Below are 20,418 nucleotides of genomic sequence, written 5' to 3'. Positions count from 1 at the left end.
ACCTACATTTGAGAAATTTCAAAGGTTAATTAATTAATTGACTAAATTTGAAGGTTTTTACACTAAATTATATTAAAATTCCTCTAATAACTGTTGCCCGAAAACCACTGTTTTTTCAAACCTACATTTGAGAAATTTTGAAGGTTAATTGATTGACTAAATTTGAAGGTTTTTACATTAAATTATATTAAATTTGAAGTTTTTACACTAAATTATATTAAATTTCTCTCGAGCACTGGCACTGCCACCACCATTGAACAAATATCTATGTTCTCTTTCTTTCTTTTTCTTTTAACAGCATGTAGCGGCGAAGATTCGCTCCTTAAGCGGCCTCACACACGCTTTCGCGAAGATACGGGAGAGGAGCGAAGGTGGTGGCTGCGGTGGTGGTGGTGCTGCTGCTGGTGGGCTTGGTGCCCGTGTGTAAACCGGAGAAGGGCGCCGTAGCCAGACACTGGCAGACAAACCTCATTTCCTCCTCTTCTTCTTCCTCCTCCTCCCCCTCCTTCTTCTTCCTTTCCTTAAAGAGTAAGAGTCAGTCGTAGTACACGCGGTTGGACGAAGCGAAAAGAGCGGAGCGAAGGTGGTGGTGCTGGCGCACGAGGTGCATGGGTAGATCACAGAAGGTTTGCTAAGCGCCATAGCCAGACGATTATCTCCTCCTCCGTTTAATCTTTCTTCTTCCTCCTCCGCCTTTTAGCCATGCCTCCCCACTCCCTCCTGGAGCCCTCTTTGGATCTCCTCCCGTCCTCTTCCCCGACCTCCAAGCCTCGTACGTTCTCCGTGCCTGAGATTCGCTCCCATGACTCCCCCGACAGCTGCTGGCTCGTAATCAGAAACAGCGTCTACGATGTCACCTCCTGGTAAGTCTACGATCTATGCCTTTTGATGCCTTGATTCCACATAATTTGCCTGGCAGGTGCATCCAGAGAATGTAGGTTCGTCTCATGCTTCAGTTCTTCTGCTCTGACTCAAGCTGCATGTTTTTGGCCGCTTGAATTTACTTCATCCTCTTGCATTCTGCTTCAAGTGCAGGTTTCTTGCACCTGCATTTCAGAAATTCCAGCTCGTCATTTCAATTTTGTTTCCTCTGTTTTCTCCTCCGTGTGTTATTTGCCAGTTGCACCCTTGCGTAAAACCTGTCTGCTTGCATGTTTCAAATCAGACCCATTTTGTGTTCTATGTTTTCGATTCAGGCTCTTTCAAAGTTCTGAGCGATTATTTCTTGCAGGATTCCTTATCATCCTGGAGGCAGCCTCATTTATGTCAATGCCGGGAGAGACTGTACGCAGCTTTTTGATGCCTACCACCCGCTGTGTGTAAGGTAAGCTGCAATGCCCTTTTCTCAGATCAACATTCTAGTGAAGCTTTCTTCTAGTGTGCATTTCCAGTTCTACGTGACAGTGGGTTCCTAAGGAAGATAGCCAGCCAAATTGCACGACGCTAGCTTTCTGCCTGAGCAAGAAGATCTCATGCATCCTTTTGACAACCCTTAATTAAAAGTCTTCCCGTTTCGCAAATTAAATTTTAAGAGTGCTGAGAGAATAGAAAAGGCTAATTTGGATAAAGGCGCCTAGCACTCAGCAATCTTACTCCTGTTAGGGCTTCAATGCAGATCAGGAGTAAGGACTAGGGTATAGATGTGCATAACCTTCTTCTGTTTACTTTTGTCGAATTTTCAGGGGATTAGATATTTTCCTGGGTGGAAGATCTCCATCTGGATGTGAATTTTAGCGTGGTCGAAGCTTCCTACAAACTTTTATGTGAGAGGCTGTCAAGGAGGGTAAGGAGTTATGTTTCTTCCGGGGGAACTAGTTTCTTATTGAAAATAATTATTCCGTGCATATATTTCTCTACAAATTAGAGAGATTGTTGGGGAGGGGTTCAGTGCAGTCTGCGTTGATTCGTGAGCCTGCTTACTGAATTTATGCACCATTGTCCAGATGCCATCATGCCCACCCTGAGTTGTTGGAAGATCCAAGGCAAAATCCATAGCAACCCTCTTCTATCATGCGCAGTGCGCACCCTGAGTTGTTGGGAGATCCAAGATTATTCTGGACTGATGCTTTGTGCCTGTCATACTCCATCTTTTGACATACCGTACAAGTCTGTTAGGCCTCGTTCAGACTGCTCAATCCATCTCCGACCCTTTTCCACCCGTTCAGACTGTGCAATCCATCTTCAATCCTCGTTCACAGCCAACTTTTCGACTGTCTGCCGCTCCGTTCACACACAGAAGCGGTAAAGAAAGCAGCTGCAGGGGGCTGTGGCTTTTGATTGGCTGGAGCAGTGCAGCACAAGCTACGGGCGGGGTGGGCAGCCGGAACATGGAGCTGCCCCCTTGGGGCATGAGTCAGCATTCCAACTTAGCAGGGCTAGCCAAGTCGAGTGTGCAGTCTGGACCGCCTCCAGTGAGGCGTGCATTTTCATTGGTCCACCTTTGAGAATAGTCTCTTGCGCGCGGCGGTCTGAACCTAGCCTTAAAAACATCCACATCTAACCTGAGCTGAGGCCTCTCCATTGTCTTGAGTGTGATTTAATGCCTCTCCCAATACTTTTTGCTGCAAAGCACTCGCTGATTTTTGAGAAAATTCAGAGAGCTTGAGTCTCATATGATACTTTAGACAAAGCTTAGAGAAGTTCAGCCCAATTACATTAAAATTTTGTTGTTTTGTACTGATTTTTATACTGGTTTTTTTGTTGATTCTGTTAAAGTTGCAATAATAATACTGATTCTAGACAAAAAAACACATATGCAAATTCTTGTTAATAGAGTTTTGCAAAAAACCAAATGATTTATTAACATTGAATTTGTGTTACCTGAATTTCCTCGCTTAACTCTTGTAAAAATGAATGAGAGAGAGAGAGAGAGAGAGAGAGAGAGAGAGAGAGAGAGAGAGAGAGAGAGAGAGAGAGAGAGAGAGAGAGAGAGAGAGAGAGAGAGAGAGAGAGAGAGAGAGACCTTGCCATATGTATAGCAACCTTAACTTGAGGATCGTAGACATCTATCAAGGATGAGTGGACGGTCTGGTTTACTACGTCCTGCTTGGTCTTGCTTGACGTGGTAGCCGGTATGGATTTTCGTGATTTGCGACGCAAATTGCAGAGCAGCTTGCTGACGTGGCATCGTGTACGAACAGCCCTCTGGGTGCTTGCCATTGGAGACAGCCCGCTTTTAAACTTACAGCTTTTCATTGTAACTACTTCTGGACAGGCTAGGGGCCGTGCCTAGGGTCTCACTCTTGGTAGATTAGCTTGGGAGCATGGCCAGAGAGGAGATCCTTGGACATTGTAATTTGCGAAGCTTAATAATAAAAAAATACCAAGAAGGGGCGCCAGTCTTTGGGGCCATTGTGTCTAGAGACGGAACAACTGAAGACGGAACTCCGTTGTTCCGTGTCGACTCTCCTCTCTCTCTCTCTCTCTCTCTCTCTCTCTCTCTCTCTCTTTTCAAGTTTACTTCAGTTGTTTGCAGTTTTCTCACGTGTTGCTGTAGATCTTCTGCTTGGGGTGTCCAAGTCTATTACAATGGTATCAGAGCTTAGAGTATTCTTGTGCTACGGAGGATCCAATCCCTTTTCTGCAACACGTGGATCTTGACAATGAAACCGGCAAGGAGCAAATTGCTCCAGCTACTTGCACGAGTGAGGAGATCAACGGAGGTTGTAAAGGGAGTCGGCCTCTTTTCGAGGAATCGGGAGCTGAGTGTGGCCCTCTTCTGTTGAGTTAGCTCAATAGAGTGGAATCCTAACGTCAACTACAGGTTGACATCTGCGAATCCTAGACGCTCAAGTACCCCAAGGATCCGCAATCTGGAAAGTTTCTGAAGAATTCGGTGGCAGACATCTTGTCTCGAAAGCCATAGATATGGCTAGTTCGGTGATATTGTCACAAACAGGTGACGTGGCAGGTCCTTGGACACACACATCCGGTTGATTGCTCGTGAAATGGGTTGACAGGCTGACGTGGCAATGCCGTACGGATCTCCGCAATTTCCGTCAATTGGTGACGTGGCAGATTTTTGCAAAACACGTGGACTTGTTGATGTGGCAGTACGTACGAATTTCCAAAACTCACGATGGCTGTTTTAGGAGGTTTTGGTTATAGCTGCTTTTGAGTTCGAGAAGCTTTGAACAAACTCGTGGATACCTGCTACATCTCAATAGGAGCACTATAGTGAATAGAACGCTGGCTCTCGCGAGAGAAGGTGAGCTCAAACTGGCTGATAGTTATATGCGCGGACACAACATTTGCTCGCTGTGCTTCCAATTAGAGGGTCGTTCGCTTTCGCATTTGCTGATGAACTGTTCGGTTGATGATTCTAGGGGGCGCTGGCTAAACCGATTCAACTCCACCTTCAACGCAATCGACCCTTCGTTGAACCCTGAAGAAAGGACCGTTATCCTCCTTGGTGGGGAGGCTCGCGAGAAGAGGATGCCCTTCTGGGTATGCCGTGATCCGCACTCAAGGGACGGAACCGCAGGGTACATGCCTGTGGCGAGGTTCCTCGGTGAAGTTGTACCTCAACACTTGGGTGCTTTGCATAGGCGGATGGGGAGATAATGCTTCCCTTCCTATGCTGTTATTTTGAATCCAATCCTTTCCGAGGGAAATGACGTAATTCTCCCCAAGCGAAGCCAAATGAGCTACAAGAGCGCCCAAGTGCCTTTCCCCCCCGGGGGGTCAACTTCACCTAAAAGGGGTTGGGAGGTGCAAAAGGGAGACACCACCAACCTCGGCGGACGCCACTTGTCACCCAATGCCCTTCCAAGCGGGTATGGCATTTCCTAGGGGGAAACCGTCAGGTTACGAAGGCAGTTTAGTGAGGTGAGTGATAAGTTACCTGGAGGAGGCAACTCCAAAGGAAAGACCGAAGCAAGTCTTGCAGTACCTGGGCCTCTGAACCATAGTAACAGGGAATGGCCGTTTTCAGGTCTCCGTTCCCCGTTCCCATTCCAAGTTCCCGTTCCGAATCCCCGTTCCGTGTTTCAAACGTGAGTACCCGTAACAGGGAATGGCATTTTGTTCCGCGTACCCGTTCCCCTTTCCCGTTCCGGTTTCCCGTTCCGGTTTCCCGTTCCGGTTTCCCGTTCCGGTTTCCCGTTCCTGGTAACTATGCTCTGAACAGAGGTACTTGGTCGTTGTCATGCCCATATCAAGTTAGCGAAATGGGTCTCTCAAGGGAATGGGTCATGGCCCTAAGAGTGTAGATAACTCTGGTCTCTTGTAGTCTAGAGGAAACTAGTGACAAAAGCGTTTGCCTTAGGATTCTGGGTGCATAGTCCTGGTCGTTCTTCTTGTACACTTTTCCGGTGCATAAGGAGAGCGGCTGGGAGAGCCCTACCCGACTCCTAAAACAAAACAAAAAAAAGCTTTTGAGTTTAACTTTTGGGCATCCCTTTGTAAGAGAAATTAGTCCTTTTGGGACTCACTTCTTAGAGCATCTGGACGCAGAGTCTGAGAGTGAGTACCCACGGACTCTCTTGTACTTTGCATGTTGACGAGTGCACGAAGCAGATGATTAAATTTGCGAAGGACCCTCAGTTTGCAAAATTTTTGTCTCAGCAATCCATCGTAGAAGTGCACTCTCCACAGAACCACCAATCAAACCGGCACTCAAGAAACCTCCTTCTCCGAGGATGTTTATAGAACAAGAACTGCAAGAGGTGGTTTAGACTCAGATTAGCCAGCTTTTGGACGCGAAAAATTAATCCAAAAAGCAAGTGAAAAAGCGGAAGAAGGGGACTGACTACCCTGGTTATTTGGGCCATCGATCTTCTTTTGCATATGCAAGAAAGCAGAAGCGTGTACGCTTTGAAGGACTACCCAGTTCTTCCTTTTCGACAGTTCTTCTAGCTCTGTTGACTCGAGCGAGGACAGAAAAGGCAAAAAGCGAAGCAAAAAGCAAAGCTTCGGAAAGGGAAAGAAAAAGGCGAAGAAACCCAAAAATTGTCTAGTTTCATAGAGTTCTATAGAGGAGTCACCCTCTGACAATTTGGACTCTGAGGACCATATGTTTTATGCTGAGAAGAAGCATTTTTACAGAGCCAACCAATATGACTTCCTCCAAGACAAAAGGAAGAAAGCAAAAGAATTCAAAGAAGGTGGACTGTCGATTAACTTTGAATCCTTTTTTGGGTTCCTAGATGCTACGAGGGCTTTGGCCTTCATCTAGTAGTTTGACATAGCCTTCTCTGGAGGGCATTACTCCGAGCACTCCAAGATTAGGAGGGCTGCATCTTTTTCTAAAGGAAATGCTCGAACATGGTGGTCCACTCTTCCTGTGAGGAAGGAAGCTCCAGTCAAGTGGTTGAAATTCAAAAGGCTCTTTATGTCTTCTTGGCTGACCCGGGAGTACGAGCGGGATATTTCGTACCGCTTGGAACCATCTTGGGATGACCAAGGGAGATTTTTTGGACGCTTATTGCGAGAGTTTTTAGGACTCTTTTCTACCAACCACTTCATTTAAGAAGGTCACTTTTAAGGAACAGATTGAGCGGTTTTGCTGCGGACTCCCTACAGAGATCCGAGACTAGTGCTTGGAATAAAAGTCAAATTTTATTCAAGAATTAACAGATTACACCTGTCATTGGCAAACTTCAGTTGCATTGTCAGGGGTATTTAGGGCACGCATTATGTGTCTGTGTGTTGATTATAAGGGTCTCAACAAACTAACTATTTAGATAAATATTTGATCCGTCATATGGATGATATGATAGACTGACCTCCATTGAGTTTTGGAGATAGACGCATGACCTGGCTATCATCAACACATCCGAACCAAGCTAGTCTTCCACATTTCAACATATGTCGTCTTGTACTATTGGCATATCAAATAAGCTACTCTGTGGTGGATACGAGATTTGAAGATAGACGTATGACCAGGCTATTATCAACAAATTCGAACCAAGCTAATCTTGCTACATTTCAACATATGCGTCCTGTACTATTGGCGCATCAAATAAGCCACTCTTTGGTGGGTGATCTTCAGGAAACCCTAGGCACCTGAAGTCAGCCTTGTCTTTTTTTTTTACTACATCAGGAATGAGGAACTTTTCTGGCTATCAGAAGTTATTCTCATCAGCCTAAAGGTCCTCTCTATGGTTATCTATGATTCTTTACCCAAGTTGGGGCAGCATTTAGGCTGACTGGTGACCGTCATGGGTGTTAGAAGTTACCAGACCTGTTGACCCAGCTATTCTCTGCGGGGGAGGCTAAAGAAGGAAGTGACAGTTTATTCAGGTAAGATATATATGAGGCTGTCAATTGCTAACAGTCTATGAGTTAAGTGGTGGAAAATAGTATCTTTAGGGAAACGATCTTTAGTATTTTTGATGCTGTTGTACGTGACTAGCTTAGCTCAAAAACGGCATCCAACCTGTCTGCATGATGTTTTAGGGTGATGCTAGCGCGGTTTTACATTGGAGAGGTGGAAAGGACTGCTGAGACAGAGTTCAAAGATTTCACATTGCTCGAGTATGATTCTACTGGGAAGGAGGATTTTTATCTTACATTAAAGACGAGGGTAGAGAGTTACTTTCATAAATTGCAGGTATGTGTTTACTGCTCGATTGTAGTTGACTTTGGAGTTATGTGTAGCAGTCTTATCAATGCTCGGCATGCTTTACAATTAATGCTTTTTCTATTTTGCAGATTAACCCAAGAATGCATCCTCACATGCTCATAAAATCCTTCCTCATTATTTTCTGCTTTGTAATTTCTTATTACATGACCTTCTTTGGGAGTCAAAGATTTGGACTTTCAGTATTCTTTGCAATAGTTGCTGGTCTAATGGCTGCCGAGATTGGCATGTCCATTCAACATGATGCCAACCATGGTATGTTTCAAAACCTATGGTGCTCTTGCCTTCTAGAGGGCCAAGCTCATTCCGTTTATTTGGACTTTCCACAACAGGTTCCTATACAAGATGGCGGAGGTTGGGTTACTTGATGAGTGTAACTATAGATTTGGTAGGAGTTAGCAGGTGGGCAGGACATCTTGTTCGTTGGGGTGTCGGCTTATATGTAGAGTTTTGTATTATTTTTCTCAACCTTGTGTTACTTGCAGCTTTATGTGGAGGCAACAACATGTAGTTGGCCATCATTCTTTTACAAATGTCAATGGCTATGATCCAGACATAAGTGAGGAACATTGTGATTGAAGCGAGAGTTAATTATTGCTGTGGGTTTGATTGGACTTACTTATTTCTCAAATGCCTTGCCTTAGGGGTGCTTAAACCCAATGTTTGGAGGTTAACACGTGAACATCCCAGGCGGACTTATCATAACTTTCAGGTAATGTGAATCTCTTTTCTTCACGTAACCCAAAATCTGTAGAGTAGACTTGTTTTTTCATGTCTAAAATTTTATTTGCTTTACTTTGCAGCACATTTACTTGCCTTTACTCTATGGAATTCTTGCTCTCAAAAGTGTGCTCTACGATGACTTTGCTTCATACTTTGCGGGATCAGTTGGATTGTACGTTCCTTTTGTGGAAGTTTTGAACTTCAGCAAGCATCTGGTGGCAACATGTTGTTGAGTCTTTACTTTGAATATTTTACTTGTGCAGGGTGAAGATTCCAAAGATGACGACCTTGGAGCTATCAATTTTCTGGGGAACTAAGTTGGCATATGCAGTTTACATGTTTCTTCTTCCTGGGCTCTTCAGCCACTACAGCGCTTGGGAGATCATCTGTTTGTATGTTGTCATCCAGGTAGCATCAAGTCTCTTGGCTTTAGTTTCTGTTTTATGCATGTTAGGATACCTTCCTTTTAAGTTTTCCTGCTCCTGAGTCATTCTTCGTATGCTAGCTTGTATTCGGCTGGGTGTTAGCCTTTCTCTTCCAAGTGGCCCACGTTGTTGAAGAGGCAGTTTTTCCTGTTGTAGACTCGAGTAACGGATATCCCAAGCTGCCTGGAGGATGGGCTGCTTCACAGGTAGTGTCTTGGTCATGCTTGCTTGTGAAAAACGATAAAGCTGGCTACCTCTCATATTGTGTCATCTAACTGTTCAAAGTCTGAAGTTCCCAAGCAGATTAACCTTCTTATGGTGGATGCAGCGTTTGTTAGGCACTGTTTGTCTGGATGTGTAACTATCTTTTCCAGTTGTCATGTGCCCTAACTGAAGTAACGCCATTAATTTTTGGCAGGTTAGCAGCACGGCTAACTTTAGTCCTGCGTCTACTTTCTGGATGCATATTACTGGCGGCCTCAACCATCAGGTAGTGCCAGGGTCACATTGTTACTTCCACGGTTCATGGTTTTTTGGCAACAACAATGTTTTTGAGGGGATTTTGCTATGATACCCACTCAATGGAAATGATGTGATGTGGGTTTTGCAGATTGAGCATCACTTGTTTCCTGGCATTTGCCACATCTACTATCCGGAGATCCATCCGATTGTCAAAATGACATGCAAAGAGTTCAATGTCCCATACCACTGCTTTCCAACGGTAATTTCTGAGATTATTTTGATTAATGTCACCAACATTGCTCTCCTTAAAACCTTTTTTATTCTTATCCAACCTGACTATGTCTAGGTGAACATTGATTAGCTTAGGTTGTCTTTGATCTGTTAGCTGTTCAAGTGAATGAGAAGGACCAAGTTTTATTGTTCCTTGTCAATCCTATCTCAAAACCCCTTAAGGGAGAGGTATGTGTGGACTAATGGTTGTTGATCACAGAACCGCCTGAATGGCAGGGCAGGCTTGAGTGCTTACTTGCTACTTTTCAACAATTACATGAAGTGGTGTTTCCTTTTCCCCCCAGGCGACTTTGAGTTTAATCTCTGCACCTGTTCTTTGGCAGTTTTGGGCTGCCTTGGCAGCTCATGTGAGGTATTTGAAGAAAGCTGGAGCCACAAACTTTGATTTTCGGTTGAATGGTTGAGTGTATAGCCGTAAGGTCATGGCTACTCTCAAGTTGGAAGGGTTGATGCTTTAGGAGCTAAAGAGCCAGGCTATCATGCACATGGAGCCATCTTGGAGGCATTCAATTACTACAATTTGTGGACTGGACCTTCTGTTGCAGACCATGGCAAAGTAGGGTATTGTGTGGATGATGTGACTGATGCTACGCTGCTGTTGCTGCGAGAAGCCCATTTGTTTCTCAAGAAAAACAAAATCGATTTTTTCATGCAGAGGAAATGAAGAATGTAAGACAACGAAATGAGTGTTTTCTTTTTTACCAGGAGTAGGGTTCCTCTGCGCTTTTGTGTATTTCATTGAAGTTTTTTCCCCACATGTGAAAAGACTTTCAAAGGAAAGGAAGAATGTAAGACATTGAAATGAGTTTTCTGCTTGCCAGGAGTAGGTTTCTCTGCATGGTTCTGTATGTCATTGTAGTTCCTTCACAACGTGTGAAGGAAAAGACTTTGGAAGTGAAAAGTACTATCATGTTTTAAAGCATCTGTTGCTGTCTGTTGATAAAATTTTGTTGGCAAGAGGTAGCATCTGTTGTTATATGTTTAGCTTCTTGTTGTAATCTGTTGGAACTGGATGGTCTATACAGTAATTGTTCTGTAGATGTATATCTTCAAAGTTCTTCTGCTTTGCAAGACAATTCAAAGATGCTTTGGAGCTTTAGACCTTGGCAATGTCTTGAACTTGATGTCTGCACAATGTACGAATATGGACAGGCTGGGTTTCAGATGCGTGCAACTTGTTATTTTGCTGCACAAAAAGCGACCACTGAAGCTGTCCAATGCCAATGCCTTTCTGCGGCTTCATGAGACCGGTCACTTGTCTTCCATGCTTTATGTAGAGGCCTGTTGAGAAGGTTACTTGTGTTACGCTGCATCAGCATTGTCACTAGGCTGCATCAGCAATGTGATATCTGGTACCGATCGTTGGGCTTTTTGGGAAAGCCCATCGACCCTAGTCAACTCTCTCTCTCTCTCTCTCTCTCTCTCTCTCTCTCTCTCAATCAATCAACAATGTTGCCTTGGTTCCCTGGCCTTGAATCCCCAACCTGTGCAGTCCTGTTAGCTGAGCACCACACACGTATCCACACCGGTATACAGTGGCTACACAGATGGAAGCCGGTATACAGTGGCTACATAGATGTCCGGTGAAGACAACAAGAAGGCCAAGAAAATTGAACCCACTCCTGGGACCTGGAATAGAAGGGAAGATCATATGGAAGAAGCTTTGCCACAAGGAAGACAAGGGAAGACCCAAAGCGACCAGAAGAGGTGATGAGAGGCATTGTGCTACTCATCGAGATGCATGAGAGATTGTAGTACGTTGAATGAGTGGGTGTTTTTGTCTTGATGTGACAATTGTGAAGGGATAGGCGAGGGAGCGGAAATGAAAACTTAAGAATGAAAACCTTCAACATGGTTGTAAAGCAAGCATACAACAAGTGGACTCCATAAAGAGTGTCATAAAGAGGTCTCCATAGGTGCAGTTTATATGCAATGTGAGTTTCTGGCGAGTCCCCCCTCGCACCCCCCAACCAAGTTGCCACCAACTTCCAGCTCCTCGAATTGCGTTGTCGACAACCTTCCTTGGTTGCCACCCCAACCCGTGATTGGCTGTGCTGGTCACCTGCACTTAAGGGGGGCAAGCACCCTGATGCTTAACCATACATAGTGTCTTCCCTCTTACTCAATCATCACTGTGGTGAAAATCTGTGACAACAAGCAAAGAACAAAGCCCGTTTAGTCCCTCTTTGCTGCTGATGTGTTCGCTCAATACTTGCACGCATATAATCTCCTCTCGAGATGGGTCTCGCATGTGGATGCAGACGACCAGTATTTTGTTGTAATGAAGTGCGAGGTGGAGCTTGGAAGGTTGCATGGTCTATTCGTCATCAACACCACAAGCTCTCAATGCCTTGGGCTGCTTGTTACTTGTCATCGTCCTCATCTTAGTCCGGTTCCTGAGACCCCATGGAGCTTGAAGCTTTCAGATAATGGGCTTGCATTTGGAGCCGGGACCCTCAATTGGCTGACTGGGCGTTGTCCAATATGGTAACGTGCAGGTGCGAGGCTAGCAACCAACACCAAAGGCATATTTGCGACCGCTTGAAGAGTTCAACAAGGGCTCATGTCTCAACCCTATGCAAGTTGCATTGCGGTTTGTATTATCAGTGTGCCAAACACAACTGTGGGCTGGTGCAAATTGTGAGCGCAACAATGCGCACCAGTTGAAACTGTCATCAAGGTACAAACAAGTCATAAAGAGTTCACAATGTAGGCATTAATCTCATGTGGAGTTATAATCGTGCATTGACAAGAGCTTCGTGCTCAGTAGACTTTTGGAGGGGGTCTCAGATTTACGTAAAAAATTGCAAAAGAAGGGCCTTGATCTCTTTGTTGAATATTTAGAAAACCAGAGAAAGGTCTGCCAAGACTAGTGGCAGCACTGAAACACATGGTTGTGGGGGAGTACACAAGTTTCAACGGGGCAGCTCGGCACTGCTATGGTGCTAGCATGTCATGTATGTATGTTCAAAAAAGCTATGTATCCAGATATGAGGAAAGAATTGGACAAAGAGATGCTTAGTAAGTGTGAGGATATGTACACATCATTGAAGGCTGAAATGTAGATGATTGTGAGGGCAGAAGTGAATGTAATGGCTAGTGTTAAATATCGGCATGGTTGACTACATGTAGATGGGGGTTGCGGGCAAAGCCGGTCGCACCTTTTTTTTGGGCACGAGGCCGCAACTCTACAGCAAGCACGACCACGTAGTGGAGAGGCAAGGCAAGTGTTTCGAGCACCAGAAGTCTCGGGTTCGAGATGGGTGTGGAAATCGTGTTGAATATTTTGTCAAATTCTGTAAATCGGATGTAGTTGATTGGCAATCCGCTCTGGCTTTTGCCATGAGGCCAACCAGACCGATATTGAACTAAAACCAAATGTAATGGAATGTATGATGCAAAAAAGATTATAGGATGTACTTGTTGCGTTTGAATCCTGGAAATACAAAAAATGGAAGAATGCATGAATGAAAAGGATGCATTGATTGAAGCGTTAAGGGAGATATCGTAGCTTGCAAAAATACCCCCGCAAAGGAGGGACAAAACTAACCCTCAATGATATAGGAGCTTGAAAGCATTCAGGGGCAGGTGAAAACTCTACGAGAAGAGGAAGAGCAGAAGGTACGAACAACCTCTTCATGGGCAGAGCATCTATTCAAAACTCAAGAGAAGGTTTACAGAGCTGAAAAGTGGATCGATGACGCAAAGAAAGGAAAGAGAAGATGCATGAAGCCACACTGACATCCACTATCATCAATATGACAATTGAGCAAAAGAGAAAGACTAGAGCCCTTCATGTGCGTGTTATAGGTCTCAAAGACACTGAAAAAGTATAACAAGAAGTGTAACAGCTCTTGAAGTGCATGGGTATTTTTGAACTCACACACAGAGATGCTTGGAGAGTTGGCAAGAAGGGAAGTGATGAGAAAGGAAGGCCCAAGGAAAGAGCACTCATTATACGCTTCCCTACGCTGGAAACTAGGAAGGAATTCTTGAAGAAGAGACCAACATTGAAGCAAACTAGGATATTTTTGGGTGATGATCTCACTCTAACACAAGTAGCACATATGCAAGAGCTGATGCAAGAGATCAAGGCGGCGAGGGAGAAAGGAAAAATTGCTTTCTACAAGGGACGAAGAGTAGTGGTGTTGGAAAAATGCACTGTATGACTGTGCAAGACCTATGGGACCAACTTGAAAATGACAGCATGGAATTGTAATGGTTCAATGAAGTTAGATGTGTACGCGCATTTGAGGATAGCTTTAAGGGAAGAGACATTATTTTTTACTCAGAAACACATTAGACTCTTGGCGGCACATTACCTACAGTGACGGGATACCATTGGGAGACTACTTGTAGGCAGGATATGAGATCAATGCATAGAGGACGAGGGTCAGGAGGTGTGGCAGCTCTATTGAAGAAGGAGCTTCAACCCCCCATTTGTATTGTTCAGAGAGATGAGAAGGTGGCAGGCGAGATATATGTGGGTCAGAGTGAGACCGGAGACAAGGGGGACACTCTACATTGCAGTATGCTATATTGCCCCCAGCACACCTCATTATGCATCACCTAGGGCGCAGTCACCCAACATGATATAGGATGAGGACATACAAGAGTTCTCAAGGAATGGAGATGTCATTCTTCTAGGAGACTTCATTGCCAAGACGGGCTAGTCTTATACAACTTTCTCTATATCTCAGAGGAAATGTTGAGAGAATTGAATGTCATTGATATGGGATTGGCCAGGTGTTCGCAAGATGAAGAGCACACTGGATATTGTTGGGTTCAAGCCCTTGTCGGTGTCATCTACGTGTGGAAATATGACGAGTGAAGTCTAGCATGGAGTTTGCATGTCAAAGAAGAGACACTATGTATTGTAAAGGTTTTTAACTAATACATGCATAGCGTTGTTCTATTTTTGCATTTAGTCAACCTACTCTCTCTCTCTCTCTCTCTCTCTCTCTCTCTTTCTCTCTCCTTTCTGCTGCACCACGCCATGGCTTCTCCTTGGCGACATTCACCATAGCCCCAACACCTACAAATGGTATCAGAGCACAGGCGGGGAGGAGTTCCTAGGCCTCTGCAGGCAGCATATCAAAATATTTCCATTTGGTGGCGTAGACAAGAAGGTAACGCAGGAAAAGAATTCTAAAACGTTGTGACTCCAAGGCGAAGGTAGCTTGTAGCCTCAAGCGAAGTAAGGCAAAAGACATCTCCAAAAGGCACCTCTTAAAACGCCATTCTACAAGGCACCTCTCAAAACATTGTCTTCTGCCAAATAGGAATCATGCAAGCCATTGGACTGCTGAATGCTCATTGGACCCTTGGTAGAGTGTCCAATAGTCTTCTAAGGAGCTTAAATTCTATTGGTTCCTTTTATCAAGCATTTTTAAATTGATTAAATTAAACTTACTCTAGCCTAATCCTCACTGGTCCACCTCTATGGCCATCCAATAGGATTTGAGGGGAGATTGGGGGCAACTGGCCCTAGGAGCCTGACATGTGTCCAATGAGGAGCCTGACATGTGTCCAGTGAGGAGTTTCACAAAGCAAGCAAGTTTTATCGAGCAATCTCATTTTTGACGAGTCCCACCAGGTATTGCTATCATTCAGCATTGAATTTAACAACTTTTCTTATACCAAGATCACTTAAAAGGCCAAGAAGAACTATTATCAAATCCATTCAATTGACACCAAAGAGAGTACATTAAAACTATGAATACAAAACAAAATGCAAACATGATTATGCCAAATAATAGAGTACCTTATAGCTATGAATAGGAAAAAAATTCAAACCTATAACGTGTCGATAACAGAAGACAATAAAACTATATCTAGGTAAGCATTTAAACAACACCATACTTTGTCAATGTTTTATGTGATTATAACACTATCATGACTAATTCTTGCACTGAGGGTTGTACAAAAGCGAATGTCATACCAAAAGAACCATGAAACTTATGGTGACTCGTGTAGGTACCTTATGTATGCTCACTTCTATAAATAGACACAAATTCTTCAAAGGTCCTAAAAAAAAAAGACATTCGTAAAAGGTGAAGATAGTATGCTGCACAAAATACTCAAACAACAAACAATTCAATCATCAATGCAAAGAGGGAAATTAGGACTATGTTAATAAAAACAATCATAGACATCAACATCTCAATAATTCCACATTTTGTCAATGTGATACATGATGATAAAAAATTTAATTGGTTAATGGCTTAACCTAAAGGTTTTTTTGAAGGAAGACTAAAAACAACACAAAACTCATGAAAACTTGGAAGATGATAAATTTGTGATTACTACCTAAATAACTCCATTTTAGTCAAGTCAATTTGAATCATAACTCATGGGCAATAGAAGGACAAGCTAAGAACGTGGAAGAGGTGGAAGAGGACATAATAAAGATATGTGAGCCACCATGACACACCTTTGCGAAACACCTAGTCAAAAATATTTAGGACATTGTAAAGACTTGTAATGCATCTAGGAGAAAATGGTACATAAGCGTGTTGGTGGGGGACGTCCAAAAAAGTGGAACATAGGAAAAAAAAGAAATATAGAAGAGATTTTATGGTTTTGATTTCATCATTGATCCTATTATGCTCAAAGGTCTAAAAACTACTATTCATACATATCATTTTGATATTTAGAGAGGAAAAAAAGAAGAAAATAATTGACCCAAAAATCCCCTAAAACTAATCCGTGGCAACATGGATCGATTTAACGGTGTTCAACATGTGAAGACAGAGAAAAATTCCATAAAATTGAACCAAAACCCTTGAAATCAATCCATGGTGACATGGCTTTATTTTTATTTTTACTTGCCGGGGGGGGGGGGGGGGGGGGGGGGAGGGGTTTACCATCCAAAGAGGGAGAAAAATTGTAAAAAACTCAAATTTATGGCAATGCGGATTGCTTTGAGTGGGCTCTAAAACTTGGCAAAAAATATCAAAAATTAGATCCAAAGATCCCTTAAAATCAACCCGTGGCGACACGGATTGATTTGGGGCGTTCCAACACCTAGAGACGGACAAAAAATACAAAGCACGAAATTAGACCCAAAATCCTCTAAAATAAATCCATGGTGACAAGGATTGAGTTTGAGGGTTTCCAACACCTAGAGAGGGAGAAAAAATGCAAAGCACAAAATTAGACCCAGAAACCCCTTGAAATCAATCCGTGGTGACACATATTGATTTTGGGGGGTTTCAACACCTAGAGAGGAAAAAAATTGTAAAGCACAAAATTAAACACAAAAATCCCCTAAAATCAATCTGTGTCAACACAGAATGATTTTGGGGGGTTCCAACCTAGAGAGCGAGAAGAAAACCAAAGCACAAAAGTAGACCCAAAATCCCCTTAAATCAATCCGTGGAGACACGGATTGATTTTGGGGGGTTTCAACACCTAGAGACGGAGAAAAATGTAAAGCACAAAATTAGACCCAAAATCCTCTTAAATCAATTCGTGGCTACATAGATTGATTTTGGGGGGTTCCAATACCTACAGATGAACAAAAAAAGCACAAAATTAAACTCAAAATTCCTTAAAATTAATCCGTGGTGACACGGATTGCTTTTAGGGGGTTCCAACACCTAGAGAAAGAAAAAAAAACAAAGCACAAAATTAGACCCAAAATCCCCTAAAATCAATCCGTGGCGAAACCCCCCAAAATCAATTTGTAGCGACATGGATTGATTTTGGGGGATTCCAACACCTAAAGAGAGACAAAAAAAGCAAAGCACAAAATTAAACCCAAAAATATTTTAAAATCAATCTGTGGCGACACGGATTGATTTTGGGGGGTTCCAACACATAGAGAGGGAGAAAAAATACAAAGCAAAAAATTAGACGCAAAAATCTGTTAGAATCAATCCGTGGTGACACGGATTGATTTTGGGGGGCTCCATTACCTATAGAGGGATGAAAAAAGCAAAGCACAAAATTAGACCCAAAATTCCCCTGAAATCAATCCGTGGCAACACGGATTGATTGTGGGGGGTTCCAACACCTAGAGAGGGAGAAAAAAAAATAAAGCACAAAATTAGATTAAAAAATCCCTTGAAATCAACATGTAGCGACATGTATTGATTTTTGGGGGTTCCAACACCTAGAGATGGAGAAAAGAAAGTTAAACACAAAATTGACTCAAAAGCCCCTTGAAATCAATATATGGTGATACGAGTTGATTTGGGGCTTGTCATAATGGATTATTTTTTTGGGTTTTTGGGGTGATGCTTTTGTGCTTTCTACCTCTTTGCGTGTTAGAAGCCCCTCAAATCAATCCGTGAGGTCAAAATCAACCCGTATCGCCATGGATTTTGACCATGCCACTCCTTTTGTGGAGTTTTGTATAGTGTACAATTAGTTAAATATATGTAAAAGTTTCAAATCTAATACAAGCAGTAGCGTGGTTTTATTTTTGGTGTCAAAGGTATCTCCTCTCTCTCTCTCTCTCTCTCTCTCATTTATCTTCTCCATGCTCTGCAAGCTCAAGCTGCCATGGCACAATTTTTTGCAAACTGCATCTCAAAACATTGTCAAGCAATACTCTCTCTTTGTAGAGCATTCTAAAATGTTGTCGGATGTAGTACCCAAGAGCTCAAAGCTTTCAACAATGCAGTGGGAATTCTAAACCACTATCCAAAGCAGCCATCAAGTAACCTTTTCAAAATGTTGTCAGGGGTGTTGATAAAAATCTCTTCAAGAGTTCCAAAACACTGTTGGTTGTGGAACTTGGCAACGATGCTAAAATAGCTTAAGTTGGTGAAGGTAGGGTGCTTCACAAGCTTGTCTAAGCATCTCCAAAGCTATTATAAATCAAGTTAGTTGGCGACAATCCTGTAAGGCACATCATCTCAAGATGCTTATGTGTACCACCTCAATTACCTAATACAACATCTCAAAACATTGCTATGGCATGGATGCATAGGAGGATTCGAGGATTCCAAATATCTGGCAAGACTTCACAGATTGGAAAAAAACATACCATATATTTGTTGAAGGTTGTTCCAAAAATTTATTGGTTTACATATGAGTTTCTGGAGGCACATAAAGAAGAGGAGATTGTGGAGCCATGTTGTTCTATATGAAGCATAGAGTGTCATGCACAAAGCCTTGCTTCAAGAACGTGGTATACAACTTCAACAATTTTTTTACCTGTTCAGTGTCATAGATTATGGGTTTTTTTGTTTTCAACACAATCATATATTTTTGTCAAAGCTTTGTTTTAGCCTATCAATTGTCAGTTACTACCATGTCAAAATTGTACTGGTTATAGACATTGCCACAAAACAAAAGTGGTAAGACCTCCCAAATTGTCAATTTCTAGTTCAAGTCCTTGTTGTAAACCACTTATCATGAGGTTATGAGGTAAATCTAAACCCAAGGTTTAGAAGTAAATCAAAAATTCCATATGATGGTAGCTACTTTTGACCTACATCCTATGTGTTTGAAGGGGGTTCATCGTCGTAGCACCAGCTTATGGGTATACCAAAAACCTTGGTTGTAAGAGAACCTAAAACTCACGGTTTATGAGTATACCACAAACTCATGGTTAAGAGTAAACCTAAAATTCTTTGTCATGAGAATGGTTAGTCTAGTTTGGGCTTGAGGGGAGGATTGTTGGGTTTTCAAGCCCATTACCCATGGGAACATGTCCTATAGCATGCAAGTACACTCAATTGTAATCCACTCCTTATGTGGAGTTTTTCATGGTAGCTATAGTTAGTTAAATTGTCTATATATGTAAAAACTTCAAATCTAGTGCAAGCAATAACGTGGTTTTATTTTTGATGTCAAAACTATCTTCTCTCTCTCTCTCTCTCTCTCTCTCTCTCTCTCTCTCTGCTCTGCATGCTCAAGCTGCCATGGTTCTCCAAGGCGTCAGCATACATAGCCTTTTCCCCTTCATGCCTTAGTAGTCTTTAAATGTTAGTGACTACTAGCCCATTACTAGTGTTATGCTTGTCTATGAGTGCTTGTGTCTCAAGATTGTTACAACCTTTCTAACAACAATGCCATGATTTGTAATGGCTACAAGTGTAATTAGGTTAATCTTGCAATTTATAAAGTAAATATTTCAAAAGTGAAAGCATCTTGGTCTTTATGTTAACATTGGCAATATGATTGCAAAAATACCACATATTGCCAAAATACCAGTCCTACATTTGAATTCTAATGACTTTCATAGTCACATTGTTATTCTTGATGCAGCAAAAACGTGTTCTAAAGGATAGATATAGACATATAATAAACTGGCGTCAAAACACTCTTTCCTTTTATCCACATGTGGACAAGTCAAGTTTTTAATCCTGTTTGCTCGGTTCTTTGTTTGCTCGAAAAAACTCGCTCGGACCTTGGTAACACTCTGTCCAGTATTCCCTTTGTGTAAAGGGGGAGCCTTGGAGTGTGTGTGTGTGTGTGTGTGTGTGTGTGTGTGTGTATTTCTCTCTCATCCCCTAAAATAAGGGCTCGCCCCCTCCATCCTAGGGATGTGGAAAAACTTTTTAGTCTTCCCATGACCATCCAATTTTCCCCTTGCTTTGGCCATTGGATAAATGAATTAATTTTTGGAACCTTAGCCTATGGAAGTCTTAATGGAGTTGAACCTTAGGTCTTTTAAGCCCCATTGAAGCACATTGCTCTTTTGTAGACTGTCCCCCTTTGGATCCCTGACAGAGACCAATCTGGCAGCCTTACCAATATTCTAGCTTTTACTCCCCTGGTACTTCCCCATATTAACTGATCATTTGGGAGTATTAGATATTAGTTTTTATGACATTACCTCTCTCTTGAAATAATAGTCTTCCTCAACTATGAGGTAGAGAAGATAAAGCCTAGTCATTAGTCCGTTTTCTAGCGGGTAGAGGATCCCTATTTTACTCTACGACACCATTCTAGAATGGATGACTAGTCCATTTGGTGCTT

General features: G+C 42.7%; 1 protein-coding gene and 1 long non-coding RNA gene across 2 annotated transcripts; both read left to right on the top strand.

Annotated features, from left to right (window-relative positions):
- Positions 1-295: 295 nt before the first annotated feature.
- On the top strand, positions 296-10,405 carry LOC147448493 (acyl-lipid (8-3)-desaturase-like). Its single transcript, XM_086521076.1, has 13 exons — positions 296-863; positions 1,232-1,324; positions 7,399-7,552; positions 7,654-7,837; positions 7,915-7,984; positions 8,068-8,141; positions 8,227-8,294; positions 8,386-8,477; positions 8,569-8,713; positions 8,811-8,936; positions 9,149-9,220; positions 9,341-9,451; positions 9,807-10,405. Exons 1-13 carry the CDS (start codon positions 703-705, stop codon positions 9,885-9,887), a joined length of 1,431 nt encoding a protein of 476 aa, XP_086377202.1. The 5' UTR covers positions 296-702; the 3' UTR covers positions 9,888-10,405.
- Positions 1,331-2,680, top strand: LOC147448494 (uncharacterized). The gene is made up of 2 exons (XR_015189358.1): positions 1,331-1,783; positions 1,944-2,680. It is a non-coding gene; the product is annotated as an uncharacterized LOC147448494 (long non-coding RNA).
- Positions 10,406-20,418: the final 10,013 nt, after the last annotated feature.

The sequence above is a fragment of the Adiantum capillus-veneris genome, chromosome 10, assembly GCF_014529385.1.
Source record: "Adiantum capillus-veneris isolate H3 chromosome 10, ASM1452938v2, whole genome shotgun sequence".
Taxonomy (NCBI): Eukaryota; Viridiplantae; Streptophyta; class Polypodiopsida; order Polypodiales; family Pteridaceae; genus Adiantum; species Adiantum capillus-veneris.
Note: the sequence above shows the minus strand (reverse complement) of the source record. Positions and strands in the feature narration are given on the sequence as shown.